The sequence below is a fragment of the Nematolebias whitei genome, chromosome 3, assembly GCF_014905685.2.
Source record: "Nematolebias whitei isolate Nwh7 chromosome 3, NemWhi1, whole genome shotgun sequence".
NCBI classification, from domain to species: Eukaryota; Metazoa; Chordata; class Actinopteri; order Cyprinodontiformes; family Rivulidae; genus Nematolebias; species Nematolebias whitei.
The window spans coordinates 17,772,646-17,800,376 of NC_056500.1; the positions used below are offsets into that span (position 1 = coordinate 17,772,646).

At 37.0% G+C, this 27,731-nt stretch overlaps 2 protein-coding genes across 2 annotated transcripts in view; both read right to left on the reverse strand.

The window, feature by feature from the left end:
* Nucleotides 1-15,872, reverse strand: part of LOC119430619 (arf-GAP with coiled-coil, ANK repeat and PH domain-containing protein 2) — a 58,825-nt gene extending 42,953 nt beyond the window's left edge. The window contains exons 1-2 of the mRNA XM_037698054.1: nt 15,483-15,872; nt 4,081-4,138 (exon numbers count right to left, since the gene is read on the reverse strand). Coding sequence (XP_037553982.1) covers nt 4,081-4,138; nt 15,483-15,535 — 111 coding nt within the window. The 5' untranslated portion in view covers nt 15,536-15,872. The remainder of the gene's footprint in view (nt 1-4,080; nt 4,139-15,482) is intronic.
* A 6,674-nt stretch (nt 15,873-22,546) lies between these two features.
* Nucleotides 22,547-27,731, reverse strand: part of atp13a3 (ATPase 13A3) — a 36,980-nt gene continuing 31,795 nt past the window's right edge. Inside the window, exons 30-34 of the mRNA XM_037674583.1 lie at nt 26,644-26,822; nt 26,477-26,565; nt 26,259-26,339; nt 25,462-25,554; nt 22,547-22,770 (exon numbers count right to left, since the gene is read on the reverse strand). Coding sequence (XP_037530511.1) covers nt 22,579-22,770; nt 25,462-25,554; nt 26,259-26,339; nt 26,477-26,565; nt 26,644-26,822 — 634 coding nt within the window. The 3' untranslated portion in view covers nt 22,547-22,578. The remainder of the gene's footprint in view (nt 22,771-25,461; nt 25,555-26,258; nt 26,340-26,476; nt 26,566-26,643; nt 26,823-27,731) is intronic.

The following is a 27,731-nucleotide window of genomic DNA, read 5'->3' on the forward strand; positions in this document are numbered from 1 at the left end:
ACTACGCTGCTAACAGAACCACACTGCTAACAGGACTACGCTGCTAATAGAACCACACTGCTAACGGGATCATGTTGCTAAGAGAACCTCACTGCCAACTAGGGGCTGAATATACTAGTCGACTCTAAGACATCTTGCGAGTTTTTAAATTTCAAGTAGACTAGTCACAGTCGGTGATTGTGTCACATAATCAGTGCTGGGCCGTTGGCTACAAAACAGATTCTTTCAAGCAGATGGAAGGCGAGGAGCAGGTAAAGTCTTCCCAAACAGGTAGAAATTCATCAACAGTGTGGAAGTATTTCACTAAAGACGATGTTGTTTATAGTTTTATTTTATTTAATCCATGGTGGGATCCCACCACTGCCCACCTCATGTTATTAGTTTAATTTTATTTGACCCACTAAATAAAATAAAAACGGGTGCATTCCACCGGAGAATCCACCACCTGCGGTGGTGGATAGTTTTTATTTTATTTAATCCATCCATCCATCCATCCATTATCTTTACCCGCTTATTCCATTTTGGGTTACGGGGGTCGCTGGTGCCCATGTCCAGCAATCACTGTGCGAGGGGTGGGGTACATCCTGGACGGGTCGCAAGTCCATCACAGGGCCACATAGAGACAAACGAGACAAACAACCATTCACTCTCTCATTCACACCTAGGGACAATTTAGAGTTACCAATCAGCCTAACATGCATGTTTTTGGTCTGTGGGAGGAAACCGGAGTACCCGGAGAAAACCCACGCATGCACAGAGAGAACATGCAAACTCCACCCAGAAAGGCCCCTGGACCGGGGTTTGAACCAAGGACCTGCTCGCTGAGAGGCAGCAGCTCTACCAGTTGTGCCACCGTGCTGCTTTATTTAATCCACTAAAAATAAAATTAAAATAAAAACAGGGGTGTGCATCGCCACAGGTGGAGAATCCACCACCGCCACGGTGGCAAAAGACTTGGGTTTTTCTTGCGTCTTCGAGTTCCTATGACGTCATCAACTAATCAACGTTGACAACTATTATCACGTTAATGTCGACTTTAAAAAATATGTAGTCATTCAACCCCTACTGCCAACAGAGCCACTCTGCTAGGACCATGCTGCTGTAGATGTACCAGTATTTCTTTTTTTTAATATATTTTTTTACTTATGGTGTCTTGTTTTTGTATTTTTGTTGTATGCTCTGGTATCTCTTGTTTTCTTGGTGAGTCGATACGGTTCTTCTCGTCCTGAGCATTTCATTGCATTGTTGACCTTGTGTTGATCTGCATAATGACAAATAAACCTAAACCTAACTGCAGCTTGAGTTAGTCAAAAAAAAGCAATGCTCGGCTTCAGTAAACATATTGTGAAAGGTGCTGAGAAAGTACTTCGGATACTGAGAAATAATGAGCAAAAGTAGTTGCCACATAAAAAGAAAACAAGATGTTTCGAATTTTTAACATCACCTGTGTGACAAATCTGCATATGCCTTCATCTCCAATCAGCAACATCCTCCTCTGTCACAGTAACCTTCTGCATATCCTCCTTCACTACATCCACAAAGCTTATCTTAGGTCTTCCTCTTTTCCTCCCCTCTGGCAGCTTTAATAACCTTTGTCCATTATATTCATTATCTCTTCTCTGCACATGTCCTAACTATCTCAGCCTGGCTTCTCTAACTTTGTCTCCAAACATTTCAACCTGAATACTCCTCACTAATCCTTTAAATTTTAGTCACTCCTATAAAAATCATATTCATCTCTGCCACCTTCAGCTCCACCTCCTGTCTATTTGTTAGTGCCACCATCTCTAAACCACAAATATTACAGGTCTTACTACCATCTAATAAACCTTCCCTTTTTGAGCATGGACTTTGTCGTCTTCCCTTTTACTCTTGCAGATATCCTGTCACAAAACGACCACTATCTGCATCTCTTTCCACACCACCTTATCTACGGTCTCTTCTTCACCTCTCTAGTTGACGGCATGTTTCTTTGGATGACTGACTCCAGATATTTGAGCTCATTCACCTTTAAAACCTCTACAACTTGCAGCTTCCCTGTTAACTCATGGTTATACTTCAAAAATATGTAAGGTGTCAGATCTCACTGACTATAGCAAATGGGGTTTTTTTTTATCTCAAGGACATTTCATGCTCAAAAGTGAAACCACAAGGTAGAAATCACTATTATGTAAATTTATCACAAAGAGATTGCCATAGTTTCCAACAGACGGGGCTCTGTGCTTTCTCATGCATGCACAAAATTGTCCAATGTCCTTTCAAAAATTCTTTGACAATCTTCCTAACAATTTTGTCTATTCTTGGCCATCGTTTGAACAGCTGTAATGTTGGCTGTTATTATCTAACAGCCCCGGCCAGCAGATTCTCAGCAGTTTCTGCTTTCAGACAGCAGCCATGTTACATAAACAAACATGCCCACAAAGTTCTGACCAATCACACAATGTTCACTACAAAACATGGTGAGAACTCGTTCTGACTGGGAGAAATGTACAAGACGGGGTGTCACTGGGTGGGAAAACTACGCAATTTCCGTCACGCACCCATGCCAGCAAGACGAGAATGGGACTTCTCACTGACTATACATCCACTTTTACACTTTACTCTGTGCCGTTCACACACATATTCTGTCTTGCTCATATTGACATTCATTCATCTTCTTTCCAAAACAGACCTCAACCTCTCCAGGCTTTTTCACCTGCTCCTACTCTCACTACAAATCATAACGTTATCTGCAAATAGTTTATGGAAATGTGTATTTTTAATAAGAAATTTAGTTTTTTTTTTTTGTTTGTTTAAATCAGTTAATTGGTGTACAGACACAGATATACAGTATAAGTAATGAATTTAAAGCAGGACACAGTTGAAGCAAAACAAACCATATAAAAGTACAAAAGGCTTCATTTGTAATGATTAACAGTATTAAGAATACAAACTGCAGGAGAATGCTAACCCAAAGAGGAGTGGGGGAAAAAAGATGCAAGTTAAAAAAATTAACCTTATACTGTTATTTTGCAGCACGGTGGCACAACTGGTAGAGCTGCTGCCTCACAGTGAGCAGGTTACCCTGGTTCAAATCCCGGTCCGGGGACCGTCCTTTCTAGGTGGAGTTTGCATGTTCTCTCCGTGCATGCATGGGTTTTCTCTGGGTACTCTGGTTTCCTCCCACAGACCAAAAACATGCATGTTAGGCTGATTGGTAACTCTAAATTGTCCCTAGGTGTGAGTGAGAGAGTGAATGGTTGTCTGTCTCTATGTGTCCCTGTGATGGACTGGAGACCTGTCCAGGGTGTCCCCCGCCTCTTGCACAGTGATAGCTGGACATGAGCACCAGTGACCCCCGCAACCCAAAAAGGAAGAAGCGGGTAAAAGATAATTAATGGATGGATGTTATTATTTTAAATCTTAAGCTAAATTAATTGTTATGTAGGAGATGTTATTTGGGTTTGAAATCATAAATTGGTAAATGTTTCAACACTAGCTGCAGTTTCTCCTGTTTAATATCAGCATACTTTAGCATTAATAAATTTAAGATATGGATACATAAATAATGAATTATGGCACCAGATTTCTATACAATTGGTCGAGATCATAATAGATACCTTGTTTTTCTAGATTTTTTTTCCAACCGTTTAAAAACTTTTTGATTCCCAAAATGTATTTGTTGAAATGATAAAAACGTGTTCACAAATAAATTATTAACATTGGCACAGACAGAGCTTACTGACAAGAAAAAAATATATAATCTGTTCAAACCACTGGTTTATCTGAATCATCCAGTCAAGAGTTAGCAGAATTATGCAACTTAACTGTGTGATTGCATTACAGTGTGATCTGAGTTTGTTCATCCATGTTAAAAGCATTAAAAAAACTTGTACATATTTAAGACGAGCAATGTCTATATCTATTTTCAAAAAGACAGTTTGCTACAGAATACAGTGAGGATGAGGGCACGAACAATCCTACACCTTCCCACTCAAAGAAAATCATTTGCAGCCACCAGTTCACACTGTGGAACAGACTGAGCACTTAAGAAATGTTTCTCATGGGTGGTAAGAAATGTTTCTCATGGGTGGTACTCACTTTGTCGAGCTTGGACTCCAACTCACACACTTCCCCTTCAACTTCCTCTATGGTGGCTCTATGGGGAGAAAAATCACAAAAGGTTTGAAGTTGGACACCTGTTAAAACTGCATCGGTTTTACATGGGGTTAACTGCATGTACAACACAGAAAAACACATAAATGTGTGTACAGACATAAATAACTGGAGGCAGCCAAACTTAGAGCTATCGTTCTCCTTCAGGCCTCAGAGCAAGAATCCTGCCCTTTAGAACGTGACAAGAGGCACAGATGGGTCCTCTGCAGGATCAACAATTTAAAAGCTTCAGAACCTCATGAGAAGAAAAATAAACACATGACTCATCTCAGCTCAGACACTAAAATAATCTCTGCTTCCTTTGCAAAACTGCAAAGTTTCACACACACAAAAAAAGCAACCTAACTTCAACAACAGCTGACTAAAATGTTGAAACACCGAGCGATCCCCGCTAAACTGTAAATATGAACAGAATGTAAAAAAATTTGAACACTAAATGAGAAAAAAAACAATACACATAAATGAGCAGTCAATTGGGTGGGAAGAAGAAAATGAATGAATGACAAATGGCACAAGTCACTCTTTTCCACTCAGGCTTTACCCACAAAATCTTACAAATTTAATAGATTAAACGTTAAGTGAAGGTGGACTGCATTACCATCAACTCAGTGAAACAACGGTTAGAGGAAAAAAGCTTGTCTCATTTAGTAATAAAATTAATTTCAATTAACTAACTTTTTAAGAAACCACTAAAACGTAACCATTTCCTTCTAATCTTGAAATATGAGCCTGAAGGTTGAGCTTGTGAAAAGTGCTGACAGAGGATAAGGGAAGAGGAGGGGCCCTGCCAGACTGAAAACTTGGGTCGTTGCTTCACAGAGCTGACTCTGGAGCATTTCCAATCCAAGTCTGGATCACAAGCAGAGGAGAGAAAAAAAAAAGCTAACACATTTACAGATGATACAACCAGCCATTTTAACTGATGCTACTTGACTGCTGAGCAACAAACTGGTTAAACAGCTGGTTTTAGCACATGGAACAAAAGCGTGGAGCCATAGAAAATATAGGCTTTCACTCTACAATTTAGTTTGGTTGGTACAACTTTCACATTGAGATTTTTAAATGTATGCACCTCTGTTAACGTTATTAAACTTATTAGATTATGGACAAACTTGAATTTGACAGTCTTCCTAAGCCTTCACCCTGAACAGAGTGATGATAGGACTTCTCAAAACCATCATATGAACATAAATTAGATCCTATGCACAAACCTAGAGGGCAAAGCAGTATCGTTGTCTCCCACTAGTTTTGGCTCACTAAAGCAACAACATCTGGTAGGTTATATCTATTTAGCAGCATTTAAGAAAAATGGCAGAATAAGTGCTGACCACGTCCACATCAAAATTAAAAATCTAAGTGTTGTGACAGGTCTGATAGGTGTTCTGGGATGTCCTCATTAGGAGGAAACATAGTTGACAGTCTGTTGTCTCTTTAAATGATTTGGTCTTTTCATTATAATGGGACTGGTGGTGGTCATGACATTATCTGTCGCTGAAGTCCTTTGTTCAAAAAGACACGGATAGGTTAGACCAGGGGTCTGCAACCTGCGGCTCTGGAGCCACATGCGGCTCTTTGGTTCCTCTGCAGCGGCTCTTTCAAGCTTTGACCAAAACCGACATAAAACTGAATTTTATTGGTCATTACAACAACAACTAAAAGGGCTAGTTTTAGCAGATTTCCTGTAATTTATTTTGAAAATATATGAATACTAGAAACATTACAAGGAGTAAAACATACTTTCACTTTACTTTATATTTCTTCAAAGTACGATATGTAATTTTTCTACAATAAAAAAATATAATTAAAAAAATCACATAAGAATGCATAGTTTATTGTTTGTTTATAGAAACTGGGCAAAAATTACATTATTTTTTCCTTCTTTACAAGAATCTCATCTTTTATTTTGTCTTAGAATATAAAAATATCAATAAATGTTAAAAATCATTAGATATTTTTAGTTTTATAAAATCACCCCTGTCCAGAAAAGTGCCCTCCAACAAAGTGGGCCACCAGTTGAGAATCCCAGTTGCAGCAGGTATTGTTGCTCCGGACACGTTTAATTTAGTGAACAAAGGGTCAGAAATGGCTTTTTTTGATCGTAAAGGTTGCAGACCTCTGGGTTAGACAAATTCTGAAGATATTCTACTTCACACTTGTTTGTAATAATTTTTAAACATAAACAAAGCTTTGTCGTCCTGTCTCCATTATCTTTATGCCCTGACACTTTGTAGTAAGCAGGTGCTAAATAATTAACTCTTAAATCAGGTGTAAGTTCATACAATTCCAGAAAGGACGGACATCAGGGGGTAATCTTAGAGTAGTAATAGTTGATTCTCATCATTCTGAAATTAGTTATAAAAAGTTATTTCAAAACAAATTTAGAGTCCATCATTCTACAGAGAATTTTTAACACGTGCAAAACTTAAAAAGGCTCTTTCTTCTTACGAGTGGACATCCTAATTGTCAATGACTAAAACACCGTTAGGACTGAAACAAAGTCAATTTGGAAAGAAAAAAAAATACCAGTACAACAATTTAAAAAAAACAACAATATAATTACCAGAGGCTTAACCACATTAAATATGAATTGGGGAACTAGGAAATCTTGGGTTATGTGTTTGGGTGTTGGGGTGACGCTCAATAAAAACAAATGCATGATAAATAAAATGTCTACAGCCCCTAAAAAAGGAATTAAAATTTAAAAAAGCAACCCACATCAGTTAAAGAAGCCAATCCATCATCAGTGGGGACATTTTCTGGTCCTTCCACTCTTTAGGAGGACAGAGGGCATGCAAAAGGATGCTGATGTGTATGCCAGACAGACAAAAGGAAAAATCTAATGTATGCTTTCCACATATTTTTTATTCAGTCTTATTTGGATTCTTACACCTTTAATGCGAAAATAAAAACTGTGATAAAACAGAACTGCTAAAAGTGCCACACAATGGCGTAGACATCCACGTAAAATGGTTATTTCTACAGATGATAATAAAAATTCTCACATTGCAAACAAATCAACCAACGTGAAGAAGAGAAATTAACAAAGTCTTGGATTTTTATTGCGCTCTCTCCCCTCAGACTTCAAGCACCAATAAAAGATTTTATAGGTGTGTCTATAATCTGCAAAAAACTCAGTCTTCAGCAGTGATCCTGTATCACTACAACAAAAACACAGTGCCTCCTATAAAACCTGTGTGTGCTGTTTACACTGTAAAAGCAGAAGTGGAGTGGTTAAACAGGTTCGTCTTTCCTTGCTTGCACCGAACCTCACAGACAAAAACGTGACATGAAAAGCATATTTTCTAAAACAGATGAGCCCCGATGTTCACAGGTTTATCTGCAGGTTTTAAAAATAAAATCATTATGTTTATTGTGAAATGTAGAACTGAATAGTCGAATAAGTGATCAAATTGAAAATATATATCTTTATTAGTTCCATCCTATAGTGAGTAAAGGAACAAACGTGCAAAAAAATTAAATGAAAGCAAACATTTGGTTGTTATAACATTAATTGCTTGTTGAAGAAGCATGTGTCCCATAAGAGACAAACAAAAATCTACAGTAAACATCCATAAAAGAAAAATGGAGAGAGATGTTCAGGAAATGGTTTATTTATGGAGAAATCAAGTATTTTGTTTTATAGCTAGAAAACCACGAATCAGTCAATTTAAATTTATTGAATGATGGCTAGTAGCTGCTGGGCCACGTTATTTTTTGTCATCTTTGTCAGGTCAAAGACTGGAAAAACGCTACCCTATAAACTTACAGAACTTTAAAAATATAAGCAGAAGTTCCCCAAATGTTTTATCATTTCCATTCACCTATTTTTTTTCCCCACACGTTTCTATAAACGTGAATCACAACCAGCTGTAAAACTCAGCTATCAACTAAAAGTATTGCCTCCACAATTATCTTCTTTGCGGCTTTTATTTTTGACAGAAGTGATGGCATGTTAATAACCGTCAGGTTATAAACTTAAAGCAAAACGAAGACATAAATATTATATAAAAAAACAAGGTCAAAATTAAATTATATAAAGAAATGATCCACAATTAGGCCTCCAAATACTGTGACAGCAATCCCTGTTTAAATAGCATCGTAACCAAATGTTTTTTTAGTTAGCTCATTTACTGACAAAATGCTGAACTCAATGTAAATTATTTGCCAAATAAAAACTACTGGAAACTTCACAGTCAGCGCAAAGCCTGCTCACTTCAACTTTCCTAAAATTAATTTAATTACGATAAGCCAGACAGCGGAACAGCTTTGCGTTCTAAATTTACTGGGATGATTTCAGCAGTGTTTTAACTCCTCTTCCTCAAGCCTCTAATTATGTTCAAAGATGTACAGTAGCGTGATGCTCGTTTGTTGCTTTCCTTAAAGTTCTGCAGCAAAAGCTGATGAAAAGGTACGAAAGAGGCCCGATCCACTGGGCTGAAATAACAGTGGTGGAAGATGGAAAACAATTCAACACTATGAACCTCTTACTGTGGATGGAAACACGAAGAATGGGGTGAGCTTTGATGGCCGTGACGTAGATCCTGTAATTGTTACAAAGTGGAGCAGTGGTACATCATGGAGGAGGGTCCTGCTGGGCTAAACCCAAAAATCAGACACACGAGCATCAACGCAAACAAGATGAAGTCATCATTTTTACATAAATGCTCAAGAGCTTTGGGAAATTTTCTTTGCTGTAATGACTCAACATTAGGGACAATTTTGCACATCCTCAAGTGATCTTGTGTCATGTTGCAGGAAGGAAACATTAAAGAGACGGTGGAAACTACGGCTCTTTCAACATCTGGAGCAAAGATGGAAGAAAGAAAAGGATCAACTGGTTAATACGATTTTTCTACACTATGTACAAAAATCACAAGCTGGCTTTTCCATATCAACTTATCACGCTTTTGCAGCCCTACACACAAACCACCATAAAAAATGGACCACAGTCCAATACAATAAAAAGGGAAGAAGCTTAAGTTACTAACATCGCTACAGCTAGGTTGAACCTGTTAAACTTCAGTCTGCATCTCAGTTTACGTGTCCGACATAAAACTCTGGGTTATGTTTCAGAGATGTTTATGTGTTGGATCTCGAGTTGCTGTTAAAAAAAAATGAAACTGCAACAGAATACGTTCAACCACTAACTGCACATGAAGGCACTCAGCCAAGCTCGCAATCTGCAAGGCCATTTTTGGAGCAGTCATTTTGTAATTAGTGAAAGGAGAGTGAACAGAGAGAGAAAGGTTGCTGCTAATAAAAGAAACAACTCCCTTCTGGACAGTTTATGTCTAATATATTTAAAAATGTATCTATTCTTCTCTAAACGTATAGTGTTGTGATTTCCTGCATGATTTATTTAGAACTGGGCATTCAAGTTTTTAAGCTACTCAAATGATGATAATTTTTAAACCAGTTATGCAGCACTTAATGGGTTTTGTAAGGACATGTAAAACTTTTGTTCCTACACGTGGCGAGTAAATGCCGCAGCGCTCTTAACGGATTTTTTTCTCCCAACTTTCATACTTGAAGAGAAGCCAAGAAAGCTCTTGAGGCTGAGTCCAATGTCTATTCTCAAGAGGAAAACTAGGCTACAAGGGTTTACTGCCAGAAATACAGATTTTACATTATTTTTTTCCACAGGTTTATTTCTCCTCGAGGCTGAAAGCACGGTTTAAAACCCGACAGGTTTCTTAACTAAAAAGTGATGATGAGAGTAAGAGAAAAAAGCATGGGCCGTGCCAAATTACCACTTTAAACAACAGTTTCTACATTTTGGTCTCTGTAGTCTCTGGCACGAATTTGGAAAGCCAACACCAAAATGAAAACAGATGTTGAGCAAGTGAGAGCGTGTATTATACGTTTTCATCCATTCTCTCTTTTTCCTTCCCCACTCTTTCTTCTCTGGATAAATATAACACAACCAGAACAGAAGTGGGGAAATGGGAGTGAAAATGCACTGGTCAAAGTGGCAAATAGTGCAGTTGTGCAATAATAGTGCATCTGATAACTACAGGACTCCAACAGAGTTTGAGGCAGGAAATGTTGACAGATGGCTCTCCAAAAGGTCAAAGGGCACTGAAAACACAGACAGAGAGAGGGGGATATGTTCCACTGAATTTCATGGGAAGATGTTTTCTAGAACAACATTAATAATAACAACTGAACTGTAGCTCTTTAATGGTTGTGATCCTAATAGTGATGTGAAAGCTTAAATTTTTACAAAAATCAAACATCAGATCTGAGTTACATGTAAATATAGATACATGTATGTTTAATTACTTGAACAGCTTAAAATGGAAAAATGTTAGATTTTCTGTCATATAAAAACAGAGATTATTTTAATTGCCAGTGAATCTTTTGTTAAACATATAAATTTCTGATTAAAAATGCAAGATGATAAAAGTTTCGGAGTCTGACTTTTCTCCTTAAGAACTATTACAATAATTGCATAAACATGATTAGGCAAAAATAAGTGCAAACAGCTATACAAGTCTTGTGGGCTCATTAACTTTACCACAGCTAATTGAAAAAAGGTGGGATGCTGTGTAAATTTTCAATAAAAACTGCACACATAACATATTAAAGGGGGTTAACATGGTGATGCATAATCTCTTCTTTACAAACACGGATTATTAAACCATCATAAGAGATATTGTTTCTGTGCTGGTGTGAACCCAGAGCCTAAATTAGAACCAGTTATTTGCTCTTTGACAACCAAAGCTTCAGCCGTCAGAAAAACTGGAGTTCGATAAGTACTAGCTCTTCACTGATGTAAAACCAAAAACAGCAACGTTGCAGTGTAAGAGGATTGAATGTGAAGACCCATCAGATAAATTGATGAAACTGAGGGTTGTGTGACATCATGTCCACTTCATAGAAGAAATAAAGTTCCATCAAGGATGTACATTTTAAAATGTTCCAAGTCCAGATCTTAATGTACCTCGTTTGGTAAAAAAAAAAAAAGTCTAAATGTTTAAACATCACGCCAATGAATTTATTAGACAAATGAGACTATAACCACTGTTTGCAATGATGTGATTAGGAGTGCACCGATTGCAGTTTTCTGGATGATCACCGATCTCTAAAAATCCTGACCTGATGATTTGGCTGATACCAAATTTTGTTTTATAAGTGACACTGTCAGGTGTTATAAGGTCAATTTCCCAATCTTATTTATTGAAAACTATACCCTTAGAAACAATACAAACATGTTCATGAGGTAGTGCTCTGAAATATAAATGAAGTTCAGACAGTTGTTAAAACTACAAAAAATAAATAAATTGGTAAAATTGTTTTCTCATGCAAGTATCGGCCGATCGCCGATTAGGCTTGTCACAATAACAAATTTTACTGGGCAAATTATTGCGATAAACGATAATATTGTTTGAAAATGTATAATAATTAGTAATTATTGTCCAATTTAAAAATAAATGTTGGTTAATTTTTGTGTGTAGTACCATTGTTGACCACTTGATGGCAGTATAAGACTGTTTGAACCGAAGGATGGATAGTGAGGGAGTGAGCAGCGCGTCTCTTCGAGGAAAATAGAAGGGAGACCCCTTGACGTGACACGAGCTGTCTTTCCTTTTTTTGGTTCTCAAAAGGATGGACGCTCAGTGTGGTTTGAGCTCTTAAGCATAGCATTTTTCACACAAAGCTTTTAATAAAAAAAAATAAAAATAAAAAAATCAGTAAATAAGTTCTCAGCTTCTTTTTTCAGAAAAACAACTTTTTACACAAAGGCACGGGTTTCAACCGTGAATTTTGGAGCGTCGACAAGGCAGAGGTTCCCCCCCCACCCCCACCCCGAGGTCGGCCTGTTAGCTTAGCTCATAGCTTAGCTTCTCAGCTTAGCTGTTTTTAACGATCCAAAAACACAATTTTGGATTGTTAAAAACAGATTTTAGAGAGAAAAGAGAAAGGGAGTGGTCAGTGAAGAGCACCGGAGTTGAACCTTTTGTCATCCAGTGTCTTCAGAAGAAAGAGTGACACAAGAAAAAACGATAAAGCTGACAAATGAAATTCAGGTCGATAATTTTCATTTATCATACAATTAATTGATTTATTGTTTATTGCGACAGGCCAATCGCCAATCCCCCAAAATTAAGGAAATTGGGGGTGATTTATCGGTGCACCTCTAGATGTGATGTTTTAGTATCAACAAAGTTTAATTAATAATAACAGGCGACACTGCAGCTGTAGTTCATATAAGATTGGGAAACAAAGGTTTTGAACAGGTCATCTGGAAAGAGGTTTTCCAGATGATTATTTTTAACTTTGTGTGTGTGTGTTTCCAAATTAGTTAAAATCAACTCTTAAGAAAACTGTATTTTTACTAGTTTTAGTTGAAGCTGAAGTAACAAATAGAAAAACTGTTTTTAATACTTGCATACAATTAAAAAATTCTGCATAAGTGTGCAGCTTTTACCAATTTCTTGCTTTGTTATGGTACATCATCAAGTTGCCTCTAAACTAATCCACAGTGACTCAGCACTTTCTTATTCACAATCAGTTCAAAATAAACGTCTCCGTGATGTTCAGAAGAGAAGCTTTAAAGCTTTATGTTTTTATAAGATAAAACAGAACAACGCTCTGCTAAAGTTTACAAGGCTGGGCTAAAAGATATGAAATATTATACAACTGATTAGATAAAAACAACAACTGTCCAGGAAGTTTTCTCCTTGTTCAGCCTCCTGAATGTGATCCAAAAGAAAATGCTCTGATAAATAATAAATAAAAAAAAAGCTTCTTTTTTTTTATTATTACAAGTCACTCTCCAACATCTGGTCCTCGTTTCGCTGGGAGAGGATGTAGCAGCAAAGAGTGTGGAGGATGAGAAAAGGAGACACTGAAGCATGACTGAGGGGGTGGGCTGCGAGAAAACATCCAATTTTACACCTCCTTTAGTTAGGCCTGATGACACAACCATTTCCAAGTCTGCCTATTATAAGTGACTTTGGGCTTGTTTTTTTCTAAAGTCGCTTGTAAATCTTGCAAGTCGCGTTTTTTTTCCGACTTGTTTTCAACGCAAAGTTGCTTATTTGGGCTCGACTTTCTTTCCGAGTGAAACTAGTTGATTATCTCCCAGCTCCGTACAATAAAGCAAAAGACGAGTGGTAGTAGGTAGTTTGTCTCTTCCGTGCTCCCGTTTCCTGTTTATCGCTCCTGCCCAAGTTGGCGAGGCGACAGGCGTACACATAGACATTATATAAATACGTCCGTGGGCACGCATCCCACTCATACTGTGGCCGACCACTAGGGGGCTCCACTCATGCAGATGTCAGGACGCTTTGTTTTAAAAAATATGTTGAAAAAATTACATATGCAATTTTTTTTTTTAATCAGAGCTTAAAAGTATGTTATTCAAAGTGTTTAGCATAATTTTGCAGTTACTTATGTGTAATGCCATAATAAATGTATGTTTATACTGTTTTAAAACGGCCTCTGTTTTACACAATGCGGTGGGTTGCCAGTTGGGCTTATTTTGGGTTTGTTTTCATAGAGCTGGTTGTGTTGTGTGTTTCCTTGACTGATGATGCCTTCTGGATGGAAGGTGAAATGTTTCAGCACAAAAAATAAGAAACTGTTCAGATATCTTGACTGAAAATTGTTGGATTGTATACCTGGATTATTGAGCATGGACTTTGTTGGTTTTGAACCAGCTTGACATGACTGTCGACAAGGGAGAGGGCCGGCAACGGAGGAGGGGGTGTGCCAAAGAGACCATCTTAGCACCAACATAACTGGTTTGTTCCACTTTGGAGTAAGCTATAAGCTAACCAGTTTTGTGTTGTGCGTTTCCTTGACTGATGAAGCCTTCTGGATGAAAGGTGAAACGTTTCAACACACACAAAAAAATAATCTGTCCAGATGACCTGACTGAAAATTGTTGGAGCTGGTTGCTTGTTTCGATTGTGAGATTTGGCAACACTGGACACAACAACCCAAAGCAGTTATGCAAAGACAACTTTCCAATGACTGTAACATCAAAGAAAAATGTCTCACACCCCTAATCAATGGTGGGGTGCAAAGATAAACTACTGGATGTCCTGAAAACTAAAATATATGGGCCAATCCATTAGCAAGTTTGAACATTAGTGAAACTTAAACTAATTAGCGAAACGTTAGCTGTTCTATGCAACTACTTTGATCATTTGTGAATTACTCATTGAATACTGTTTCTAATATTAGAATTTCACATTTAATAAGCTAAAATCTTTTAAACATTGTTGCATTTTTAAACTCTGAAAACAAAAACCAAGACAAAACATATAATGTCTTATGGTTCAAGCCAGTGTGTTTTTATCTGGACAACAACATGATATACTTTATATTAAAAGATAGAGTAGCATTTTTTTGTCGAGAGGGGCTTATTTAATATTTGTTTAGTAATTCAGATTTAATTACTTCAAAAAAATATTTAAAATGTACTCATTCCAATGTCATTAAGTCTGGTATTCAAACAATATTTAGATGTAAAAAAAAAAAAAAAAAAAGTACAATTTTATTCTCTTATTGATGGTTAGTCTGTCCATGGAAGATCCGACTGGGATTGAAAAGTCCAACAATTTTACATTTTCTGTATTTACACTAAGATTTCCTGAGTAAAGTATGAAGAATCTAAATTGAAACAGGGCGTATTTCACATTTGCCTAGAAAATATAACAAGAGTACAACAAATAACCAATTATAGCAAGCCTAGTGATTTGTTTACATCAAGTGCATGCCCACATTTCATAACTTACTTATTAATATATCTGAAAAACTACTAAACTTTCTCAAACTGCACGATTTGATGTAGTTCAGGATGAAAATACTCTTGCAACAACAAAATCACAATCTTTAAAACATCATCTACAAAAGAGGCACACAGTTTGCTGGATGTGACTGAACAATTTTTGTCCAACTTTAAAGTTGTGTTTAAACTTTTTTGGCAGAGAAAAAAAAAGTTATTTTGATACTGTAAATCTAATTTAGTAAAGCGCAGTATTTGGTGTGTTCACAGGTAATTTGACTGTTGCTGAGTGGTCAGTCATAAAAGATACAGTACAGTCTGTAATTACCTGCATTCACATTATTTGACATTTTCCTATTTGTACACAGAAACCAGACACTTCAGCAGCTCTCTACTGGTTTCCCTGCCCCACCAGTAGCCTCCCAGACTGGACCCAGCTTTCTTAAGAGACAAAAATAGAGAAGTAGCAGCAACAAACAGCAGCTAGCTACTTACTGCAGATCAACATGAAAGCAGCTAGCCGGACACTTTTCTCTGCGATAAATTAACAAGCAACAAACGCTAAATACCAACATTTGTCATCGCTTACCTGAAACGTGGCGAGTCCTTCAGACATTCCTCGAAATCCACAGTTATCTTCATGATTCCCGCAGTGAGGGACTTGCGCTCGGATTGAGTAAAGTCGGTAATCCGGGCTCAGTCTTCTCCGCCCGACCAGCTGGCTCCGCTCCGTCAGAGCTCCGCTAGCCAGCTAGCCTCACAGGCTAGCAGCTACGATGGCAGAGCCGCGGGGCTGCAGTCATAAACGTCGCTGTGGTGCAATGTGCCGGTGTCCAAACGACGAGGAGCGCAACGAAGCCGTTTCTGGCGCACAGGTCAACACTTAAAACACAAAGTATCGTCCCGGTAGCTCGAGCAGAGCAACCAGCTGGAGAGACGGGAGCTTTCCTCCAACAGATCCACTCAAAGATCGTCTATTGCAGGAAGAGGATGGTCAGCAGGCGGTGCGCATGGGCCGCCTCAAAATTATATATTAACCAATCAGGACTTTTTTTCTACTCTATAGAGTTACTCTATATGCATATATATATAAATATAAATAAGTATATAGACAAATATTCAGAATTGAATTCAAAATCTTACTTCTAACCTACAAAGCTCTCAACAACCTAGCTCCATCTTATATTAGAGATCCATATTTTCCTAACAGAGCGCTTCACTCTCAGACTGCAGGCTTACTTGGGGTTCCTAGAGTTTCCAAAAGTAGAATGGGAGGACGATCGTTCAGTTATCAGGCTCCTCTCTTGTGAAACTTCCAGTTTTTGTCTGTAAGGCTGACACATTGGGCTTACAACTTTCCTTTTTGATAAATCCTAGTTAGGGTTGGCTAGTTATTCTGCTATAGGCTTAGACTACTGGAGGACAAATTTACCTCATTTCCTTAAATAAATTGTTAAAATGGACTAGTTTTCATTTGATACCATCATGTGATTCTTGACCTGCCATTGTGTATCCGTTCCTCTCAAACCCAGCCGGTCGAAGCAGATGGCCGCTTGTCCTGGTTCTGCTAAAGGTTTCTTCCTCATGATGGAGTTTTTCCTTTCCACCGTCACCTTCATGATTGCTCAAGATAAGAGTTCTGCGATGAAGTTAAATTCAAAGCAGTCTGCTCTTAAGATCAATAATGTTAACTTTATTTTATATATACTGTTTCTGTTCAGAGCTCTGAGACGACTTGTAACTTGGCACTATACAGTATAAATAAACTGAAAAGAAAATATACTGTTCCTTACCCTGGATGATTATTGTTTTAGAGATGTGTCACTCTGTCATTTAATCAGTAGTGTTTTTAAATACTTTTGAGACTAGTAAACTCTACTACTCATGTTATTTGATTAAAGAGGTACAGTTGGGACTTTGGCAGGACAGATAAAGTTGATAACTATGTAGTAAACTAGGCCTGAGGTCAAGTCCTGACCTTATGGACCTTATGGGACAGAAACTGTCATTTCATTGATTTGAATCCAGAAATACAGGTTGACCCATCCTGAGACTTTCTTTCTTAAATTAATGAAGTGAAAGAAGACTACTTTCAATTATCATTACTATTTTACAAATGTTTGATAATCAAATTGTGTTAGTTCAAACAATGTTTAAATGTTGAAGTGAACTACTCATTTTTAAATCAACTGTGAAACAGTAATAACGATTTTTAATTCTCATTCAAAGTGAAATCAAGTTGGAATATGTTACAGAGTAATGATTCAATTTCTTGATCGTCTGTTTGAAATGAGCAAGTGGTGTAAGTTGGTCAAAGTTCAAGTTTCGGTCAACTGCAAGTTTACTGAAAAAGAAATGTCATGTTTAACTTTTACAGCAAGATACTAGAGAAGTGACTCCACGAAGTCTGAGTTCTTCATAACAATCTTCTGTCTGTTCTTAAACAATCTTAATCTTTTTCCTTGACTTTTCATAACACCTTACATCACAAAACACACCTCTGTTTTGGTCCATCGACCAATCAGAAACTCCCAAATGAACCGGAAATAGAGCTCTTTAAATGTTGGCACTTGCTAGTTGGAGTCAGATGAAGGAGTTCTGCAAGAGGTTCCACCTCCAAGTTGGAGTCGGGTGGAGAGTTTGCAGCTCCAGTCGTTTGGGAGAACAGAAGTCCAGCCATGATTCAAAGCTCTTCCGAGTATTGGGGATTATGACATCTTCCACCTCTGAGTGGAACTCTGACGGACTCCACTCATGTGAAGTCCACTCGTGAGGTGAACTGTTGTTGACGAAGTCCCGCCACCACTCCGGACGGTTCTCTGCCATCCTACGGAGACGCTGGACCGGTAGCGTAACTGGAGCTCCGTTTCCACTGATTCATCGTCAGAGAGGTAATGAGTCGAGTTGACTACCGAGCGTACCGAGGAAAGCTGGGTCGAATGGAGGTGCCGTTCTGTCCAACACTTTTCACTTCACCACACACCATCTCCCTCCCTCTAAACTTCAATCTTTAAACTCTTCTATCTGCTAAGAAATCAATCCAGATATTTTTAGAAATGTCTGAAGCAAAGTTTTTCAACCATCGCCGTGTGGTTAATGTCTGTTGTACTGCTGCTAGCTAGAAACAATCGCCGTATTGTTTACTCCTCGTAAAACTGATTAATAAGCTGTCGTTATTTTCAATTCTTGCCAATTAATGTAAATGTGTGATGTGTTAAACTTGATTCTGTTAATAAATGACCCACTGTCGTTGGGGAGTCAAAGATAATTAACGTTTCCATCCACATTTTTAATTATTCAATGCACGTACATTATACGGTCCAGAAAAATGAAAGAATCCGTTTAATTTATGAATATATATCAGCATATGTTCATTCTACATCTGGTGGCCCGTCCGTACGTTTGTTCTACAACTATCAAAGACGGATATGTTGTGGAAATGTGTGAGCACTTACAGTAGTTTCTGGATCTGTTAAGGGTTTCTTCATTTACAGAAACTTACCCACAGTCAGTTATGGCACAGACTAGATTCACATATTTAAGACTTATTTTCAAAATATTTAAGAACAAGTCTGTTGCAGCTCTGTTTAAATTATCTATTGGGGAAATGTCGATGTCTACGTGTTCAGTCCCTTTTACTTTATTTACAGAAGCATCTGCAGTGCTAATACTTTAGTTTGTAAAAAACTGATAACCCCTATGGTTCAGTTTAATAAAAGCTAGATATTTTTCACTCCAAGTGGTCAGAACAATAAAGGTCAAGTGGGCACCAGTGACCCAGAAAAGAAGAAGTGGGTAAAGATAAATGGATGGATGTCTGATAGTGGATGTGGTAATTTGCACCATCGTTGCATCACATTTGCATAGAACATAAGAACATAAAAACACTTGGAACACTTTCAAAAGATGCTTTTGACCATTTATTGAAAAAAGAACAAAATCAGGAATCAATCTCTAATAGTAAAAGAAAGCCAAAAAATAAATAAAAATAAATTACAAAGTATGAAAATTTCTGAATAACGTACATCTCTATTGAAAATATATATCCTAGGTGATCCTGTTAGGGAGGCGAGGAAGCTGCAAAGATAAAGCCAAGTGGAGAAAACTGAGCTGAACTGAATGATAAAATTTGGAATTCAGTTTCATTTTTTTAAATATATCTATATACATATATATAGAAATAATTCCCTGAAACTATATCTAAACAAGTAGTTCACTCAAGAAGGGGACACAATCTGAATGTCATTGTTTAAACCGTAATAAAAAAATAACATTAAATTAAAAATTGCTAACATAAAAGACTATTTTATTACATCCACTCTTTCCCCAAACTTTGCTGAAATAACAGAATAATGGCTTCATGGACAACACACCAGCAGCTACTCTTTATTTACTTGTTTTTGGATAAAGATGAACATATTCTAAAACTAAATTAGTTGTTTGAAGCAGCTGTACATTATTTTCTAAAATAAGCTGCTAATAATGAACAATGATTCACTTCCTGACTGCCAAGTACATTTTACTTTTAGAACAGGTGCAAAAATTGCATATATAGATTAAAAAAAAAAAAAGGTAACAAAAAGCACTAAGTGTTTGTAATAACGGCAGAAAAGCCATTCCCTTCTTGTGTCAGGCTTTATTCAATTTACAGCTTAGAGAAGAAAGAAAAATAATCCAAGAAAGGACTTTTAGTTTGGTAACCTGCAGAGGCAAGTGTTTAGGTTTTAGATTTTTCAAAACGTAATTTTACCTTAACTCAACAGAAATTGGCTACCATTTGTTTAACCAATCTGTCCATGTCAGATGTTGCGATAACCCAAACTGTGAGGTGAAAACAGAGTATTGATGCCCGGATTAAAAAAAACTAAATAAAAGAAAATCCACAATAAAAGTAAAAGGACAAAGAAATCCAACGCAGAGTACAAACCAAAACAGACAACTGACTCTATCAAAGTACCAAACAAAGTAGGAAAAAAACACACCAGCCCTTTCATAAATCAAAATTCATATTTTCATCATAATCTCTACTTTTATGAAGACAGTAGAACTGTACATCTCATATTTACAGATAGAATCTAACCTTAAATACTAGCGCCTACTAGATGTCCACTTGTGCTGCATTAGATGTGTTATAACATCAGCTAAAACTAACTTTTGTTCTTAAACGTCCATTGTTCTTTTTTTTTTTGAGCAAGTACAAATGTGATGAACCGTCTTTGGAAATCAGAATCAGTGATTACAAGATTGCATTAATTGTGTTCTGATCAACATTCAGTCTTGGACTGATTAAAAAAAAAAATCTGATGCATTGAAACTTGTGATGTTGGTGACAATATGTGGACACATCGGACCGTAAAAATGAAACAGAAATGACAAATCTGGAAAAGACACAGCCTGAAAGTCTTCGGCATATCTTCTCTACATATAACATTTTGTATTCACACCTATACACTTTGAACTTGACAATTTATTATTAAAATAGAATCAATGTATCCATGAAAATTACTCACATTTAGCTCATTTGAAATGCAAAAAAAAAAAAAAAAAGCACAAAACTTAATGAAGCCCTTAACTTTGCAGATATGTGAACTACATGAATACAGCTATAGAATTAGCATCCATCTTTAATGGGTATTTGGGAAAAAAGCAAAGAGCTGCATGCACGATATGCACAAATCTTTGCTTTAATGTACTCAATACCTTTCATTTTAAATTAATTTTCCATAGGAAGAAACTTTTGCACCAAAAAAAAAAAAAAGCAGGCGGTACTTTTGATTTCTGGAGACGATTTGAAAGGCGTTAAGAGGATGTATGAAGGTTCATTCAAACAGACTCATGCATGTTAATAGTTTCTGATCACCAAGATACATGCTGGTGCTTTTTATTTTCATTATACACAGATGTAGACCAAATGTATATATTTTTTTCTACACTAATGTTACATAATGAAGTAAAAGGTCTTCGCAACCATCGAGTTTTCAGAAAGTGACCAAAGGCAGCTGAGGTCATGCACGTTTTTGTGTGTTGCAGGTAGGAGACGGCTCACTGATGCAAAACTCAGACTGGAGTTTTACAGCCAAGCGAGCAGCCTTTAGCTTTACAAAGCTCATTAAACACTAGAAAACTGCATTTCAGATAAAAAGTTGAGCCGAGTAGCCTTTTATAAAGTTTCGATAAAGGGCAGGTGCCAGAAATACACTTTACGCTCCTAAAAGAAGCGTGCACACGATAGTTCAGCAAGATAGCATGTTAGAGCGACGTGAGCAATAGAGTATGAAGATTCTCTAAAACCATTGACAAGCCAAACGTTCAATACTCCCGATCAATGTGAAGTTGAAGAGGAAATGAAAGTTGTCTTGTTCTTTTTCTCTATTTTCCAATAATTAGATTTTAATAAACCCCCAAAACTTCAGTAGACATCTTACTGAAAGCCCAAACCAGCAACTAAAACTACCCCATTCAGTTGAACCCATAACGCTTGTGACAGTCTACATCAGTCCAAGTATAGAAAACCTGGTGTTTGTTATAGAGCTCAGCCTTTTACCTGCAATTAGTCATTTGTCAAAATGTTGTGTAACTGTTTTTTTTAAAGAGCCGTCAACCTAAACCTACTTATGGAAGAGAGTAATTTTTTTCAAACAAACTCTTCTATTATGGACACACGACAGCAGGTAATACCTACGTGAGCGTCATCAAAACATTTTTAATCTACCCTTTGAAGATCTATTCAGTTTTAAACAGTATTTTAGAAGAAGAATAAAAATATGGACAACGCTGTGTTTAACCAAAAAAAAAAAAATACAGCTAAAAATAAGTTGGGGGCGTACAACCGACCCTGACAATGGCTTCAGTTACTTAAAGAGTAAAATCCTCCAACAAATGGCTAAACGCTGGTTCCAAGTTATTTCATACATCCCAGTGCCTTAAAGTTAAAAGTTGGACGTTTTATTTTATCTACTCTTTGCTCTCGTGAGGACTCCGCCGTTTAAGCTAGTGTATTAAACGACTCCGTGTGTATACACAGTATTCGACCACTACTTGGTAGCAATCAAGAGTACACAGTTCAGTTGCGCTTTGTAAGAACACAATTCAGAAAGAAACTGATTTGAACTGAACGACGGAGAAATGATTTCATCCAATGGCAGAATGTTCCCGTTTTAAAGTGCAGCCACCGTCTTCTGCTCTCCTAAACTCCTCTAGACGTTTTCATTAGCAATCGATCTTTGTACAGATTTATAATCCGACCAAAGTACAAACCCTGTTCGTCTTGGCTTAAATGTCTTCAATCCTGTTGCTTTTTATTCTTAAAAAGAAGTACTGTGACGGCCAATGACATTTGACAACGACCTTATAAAACTAACATCAGGTGTTCAACACTTTGAATTTGCAATGAAAGGGTCACTGCACAACTCTGACTTGGCAAATTAGTCTGTTAAGCGGCGCTCTGCTTTACTGAGCAGACGCCGCAAACAGCATTTAACTTCACGGATAACAACAAACACGAGACCTGAGAACGTGGGAACAGAGGTGTGCCAGAGACAGCAGGAGTATTGTGAAAGTTGCAGCTGAATTTTATTTTGTAAGTGTATCGATTAGCAACAACCTGGTGGCAAACTCACCTACAGTGATTGAATTTGCACTTTTTTTTAATGAAAGATAATTTAAATGTTGGGAAGTAGGGGGTGCTAGGAATTGATCGCGATTTGATGAGAGGAGCCATTTTGTGTGTGGGGCTTGGCTTCAGTGGTGGTGGTTGGTTTTGGGGGCCAGTCGGGGTCCACGCTGAGCTCCTGGGCCAGATGCATATAGCGAGCTTTGGGCGTCTTCTTGCGTAGGCAGCAGAGCAAAAACTTGTACACTCGCACGTCGACTCCCCCCTGAAAATAAGGTGATGTAAAAACAAACCGTAATATTAAAACTGTCCTTAAGACGGGAACAAAGAGGCAGCGTCAAACTTTGATCTTATTTTAGATCATCTGAACACACAGCCACATGCTACTACATGCAAAGAAAAAACTCAAGAGGATCCAGTTTTGTGATCAGAAGTCATATTTCATGCATGCAAGTCATTCAAAACTAAAAACATTTGAAGGAGTTGACTGTTAACAATATAAAGCCTACTCCTTTAAATAAGCTCATGGAGACACATCAAGCACAATCCTGCAGCGAATATTTTAAAATATACTTAAAATAACAACAAAAATAAACGTTAGCCAGGTTTACTTCTGATTACGAGAGAAACGCTGACAAGAGTTAGCTGGAACCCAACACAGGATCAACCGTAAGAGCTAAGAGCAGAAAATAAATAAATAAAAGCCTCAGATATTGAAAATGAAAACTGAAGCAGACAAGGAAAGAGGCAAACAAGAGGGGATATTAAAATCTAAAAAAAAATAACTGAGAATTAACAAGTGTATTCAATTAAAAAAATTATAATAAATAACATTTTTACAAAAAAGTCTGGTGGCTGAGTTAAATGTAAAAACCTGTAAATTAGAAATTGGACATTTATTCAAAACATATGTTTAATTGAAAAAAGGAACACTACATCAAGCTGTAGAAAACTGCTTTTCTTACATGAAATAATGTTTTTCAACAGATTTATTTTAACATGAATGCCAACGACTTGCTTGGTTACTTTGAGGTTTGAAGAAATGATGGGACTGATATTCAAAATAAAAAGAAATTTAGATTTATTTTTGATGCATCAGACAATTTGAACCTGTGGTCAGGTTGGTTCCTGAACTCATGCAGATTTTTTTAGACTAATGTAAACTTTCAAACATCAAAAATGGTTTCAATCACTGTTAGTATTAGCCTTGAACACAAAAAAACTCTCCAATCTTTTAAACTATTAAGTACTACAGATACTGAAATCCTCACTTTTTGAAAACTGACATGTAAAATCAATATTGTATTTTTTCTTTCCTTCTAAAACATGCAACCTAAATAGGAGGCATATTTAATTCTTAATATTTATATATATATTTTAAACAATGCAACAAAAAAAAGTTGATAATATTGTTGCCTAGATCCTGTTTAATAGTGTGAAAGTTTATGAAGCATTCACACTATTGTGATCCATTTTTCTTCCGTACATATTTCAGCATCTTTCTTGTTCTATAATTTTGTGCCATTTCAACAAATCATAAATCAAAATGTTCAGCTTGTTCAAGACAATCCTGTTATGACTTTTGATATTGGTGCAACTTTTGCTTTTTAAAATATTTAGTTGTTTCTGTCATTTTTTCCCTCATAGAAAATGAATTGAGCTCATTTTACATCCTTCAAATCTTTAGATCTGTTTACAACCTTTTACTGCTCCTTTCACATTTTGTTCTGTTTCAGCATTGTGCATATGTAAACTTTTTTCAGCTAATTTCAGCTGTTTTAATAGCTGTTGTGTGCTCCTTTCAGATTCTTTCTGCCAACACAACATTTTTTGTGCTTCTTCTAACTTATTTCTTCTAATTTCAGCTTGTTATGCTCCTTTCAGATTATCTCTGCAAGTTTCAACTTTTCCTGCTATTTCAGTTAGTTCAAAAAAGTTCAAGACAAAAGCAAAAACAATCTTCACCAGCGTATTTCAGGTAGTATTTAGCTGTTTTATGCTAATTTTAGCCTTTTCAGCTAATTCCACATTTTTTTAGCTCATTTTAGCTCTTTCTGCTTCCTTCTGGTAGTTTAAGTTTCTTTCTTCATTTCAGCTACTTTTCAGCCATTTTTTTCCCCTCATTTCATCCTTTTTAAGCTAATTTCCTATTTTTTGTGCCAATTTCTGCTTATTTAAATCAATTTCACCTAATATGTATTATTTCTGCTTTCTTCTGATAATTTAGGCATGCTCTTCCATTTCAGCAACATTTCAACATGTTTTTTAAGCTGATTTCAGCCGTTTCTCAGCAAGTTCTTCTGCAATAAGCATTCACTGCATCATCACAGGAAATTTAATTTCTCTACTATTTTATTGTCTTTCAATTAAACACATGGTTCAAATCATTTCCAAATCATTATCTTATTTTTCCCCATTTCAGACTTCCATCTCAACTTTTTCGGAAAACTTAAAAAGGTCATTTACTGCAGTCAAGTATATTTCTCTGCAATGTGTACATCTGCAAGGTAATGCATCACCCTTTTAAAAGTGATGTGTGTTATCAAAGCTCACACTGAAACCAGACCCCTGCTTCACACGTTTAAGTCATTGCAGTGAGATGTTTATCACCACCTATAATGTTAGTTGAAAGAAACAGCTGACGTTGTGATTAGGACCTTAATCCATGAACTTTTCCTGCTGCCTCTTAAGTTTCATGATATATGTCAATAACAGAAGTTGTGCAATAGTTGCACCATTTGAGCAGAAATGGAAACACCATAAATCCCAGGACATGGAGCCCATCAGTGGACAATACAAACAGAGACTGAGGTCTCTCATGCACGTCTTGTTAGCAGGTACATTGGAAAAGTGTGCTCTAGAAGAATGTTAGAGAAAGAAGTGAGGAGAGAAAGAAGGAAAACCACACACGAGGAACAAGAAAAGGCTAATGCAGAAGGTGTCAGATTTTCCCAACCTGTAGCGTGGGGGCAGCGGGGGTGTCGCCAGAGTTGCTCTGTTTGTCTCTGCTGAACACAAGCTTCCGTAACACGATGTCAAGGACGATGGTCTATGGAATAGCGCAGTGGGCAGGGGGAAAAAAAATTACAAAAAGGCTAATTTGATTTTCCATTCCTCCTGTTTTTTGTTTGTTTCTGACAAAGAAGTGAACTCAATTTGAAGAGCCAAACTAAATGACGGTTTTAAGAGAACATGTGGTTTGTTAACACAGTTTATTAGAATTAATCACAAGTGAGGTTACATTTAAATTAGTAAGGACTATTAAGATTCAATCTCTCAAAATGAATCGAGCTGTATTAGTTAATTTATTAAAAAGAAAAAGGTTAGTAGAGTTTGCACTGGTAGCTCAGGAGAAAGCTGCATCTAAGACATGCTAAGCATTGCATGTATGTGAGGACAGCCATCTAAAAGGAAGGTGAGCGACCAAGTTGTGGCTCCACTGAGTGTAGCAGGTCAGCAAACCTATTACTTAACACCTACACAGAAAAATACTTATAAACCCAAGAAGCAGTTTTAATAAAAATACACAAAACTATTTTGTTACTTTTCAGAAACCCCAAAAATGCATAAATGTACCCCAAAACAGTCGTATTTAAAAGGCTAGAGAATTCCCACTTCATAAAATATTTTCCCCTCACAACAAAAGATTGAACTGTTAATAAGACAAAGATGAGCACATTGCAAAGAAATCAAAAAAATTGGCCATAACAAAAACATAAACCATGACAGAACTAGTTACAGAGTGCGTCTTACCTCCACCAAAACCGACACAGCAGCATTGACTAGAATGATCAGGAAAAGGTTTACCCTCCAAATAAAAGGAACACAAACTATCTGTATGAACAGAGAAATGGTCATCAACAAAAAAATATTAAAAAGGCAATTCTTTTAAAACTTCATGTATGTGTAAAACATCAAACACTCCTGGAATTAGTGTCCTTTCATATAATGAGTGAGTAAATTTGACCTACCTCTAGAAGCTCATCAATACTTTGAACAGGAAAAAACATGATGAAGACCAGGAAGCAGTACAAACCCACAGTGAAAACTACAAAAGGCCCTGTGAAGCAGAAAAACAAACATGACAACCTTAAATAGTGACTAGAGTGTACATTTAGTATTCTGAAGGACGTCTTACAGTTTTTGTAGCTGGGCTGCCTGAAAGGTTTGCCTTTGGAGAAAACAACTGCAACAATGAGATACTGAAAGCAGGAGACGTAGAAGAGGCTCGTGTTCTCAAAGTTTTGGATGTTGTGGTCGTCCATCTCTGTGTCGTTGAGGTCCGTCTTGTTCAGGTGTGAAGTGAGGTTGCAGACGCTGGATGGGGACAGAAATTCAGTCAAGATTATTCCAGGAACATGCGAAAATATAAACTGGGCCTGTCACGATAATAAATTTTGCTGGGCGATTAATTGTCTCTGAAATTGTTGCTATAAACAATAATACTGTTTGAAAATTTGACAACAGTTAGTAATTATTGTCAAATTTATGAAGAAATGTTGGTTAATTTGTTTCGAGTATAGTACCTTTGTTGACCACCGGATGGAAATATAAGACAGGTTGAACCAAAGGATGGATAGTGAGGGAGCAAGCAGCGCGTGTTAAAAAAACGTGAGGCCCCTTGACGTGACATGAGCTGTCTCTCCTTCCTTTTTTCGGTTCTCAAAATGGCAGACGCTCAGTGGTTTGAGCTCTTTAGCATAGCATTTGTCACATAACGCTTTTAATAAAAATAAAAAAAAAAACAGTAAAGAAGTTCTCAGCTTCTTTTTGAGAGACAAACAACTTTTTACATGAAGGCATGGGTTTCAACCATGAATTCTGGAGCTTCGACAAGACGGAGGTTTTTTTTCCCCCAGAGGTCTGCCTGTTAGCTTAGCTTCTCAGCTTAGCTGCTTTTAACGATCCAAAAACACGATTTTGGATCGTTAAAATGGATTTTAAAGAGAAAAGAGAAGGGGGGGGGGGGGGGGGGTCAGTGAAGAGCACCGGAGTTGAGCCTTTTGTCATCCAATGTCTTCAATAGAAAGAGACACGGAGAAACGATAGCCGATAAATGAAAATGAGGTCGATAGTTTTCATTTATCATGCGATTAATCGATTTATTGTTTATCGCGACAGGCCTAATCTAAACTGTACAAACGTCATTTAGAAACTGTACTTTAAAACTTTGCTAAAACACATTTGGACAGCAGTGATGTGATGTTTCTCTGTTGGGCTGCTCTT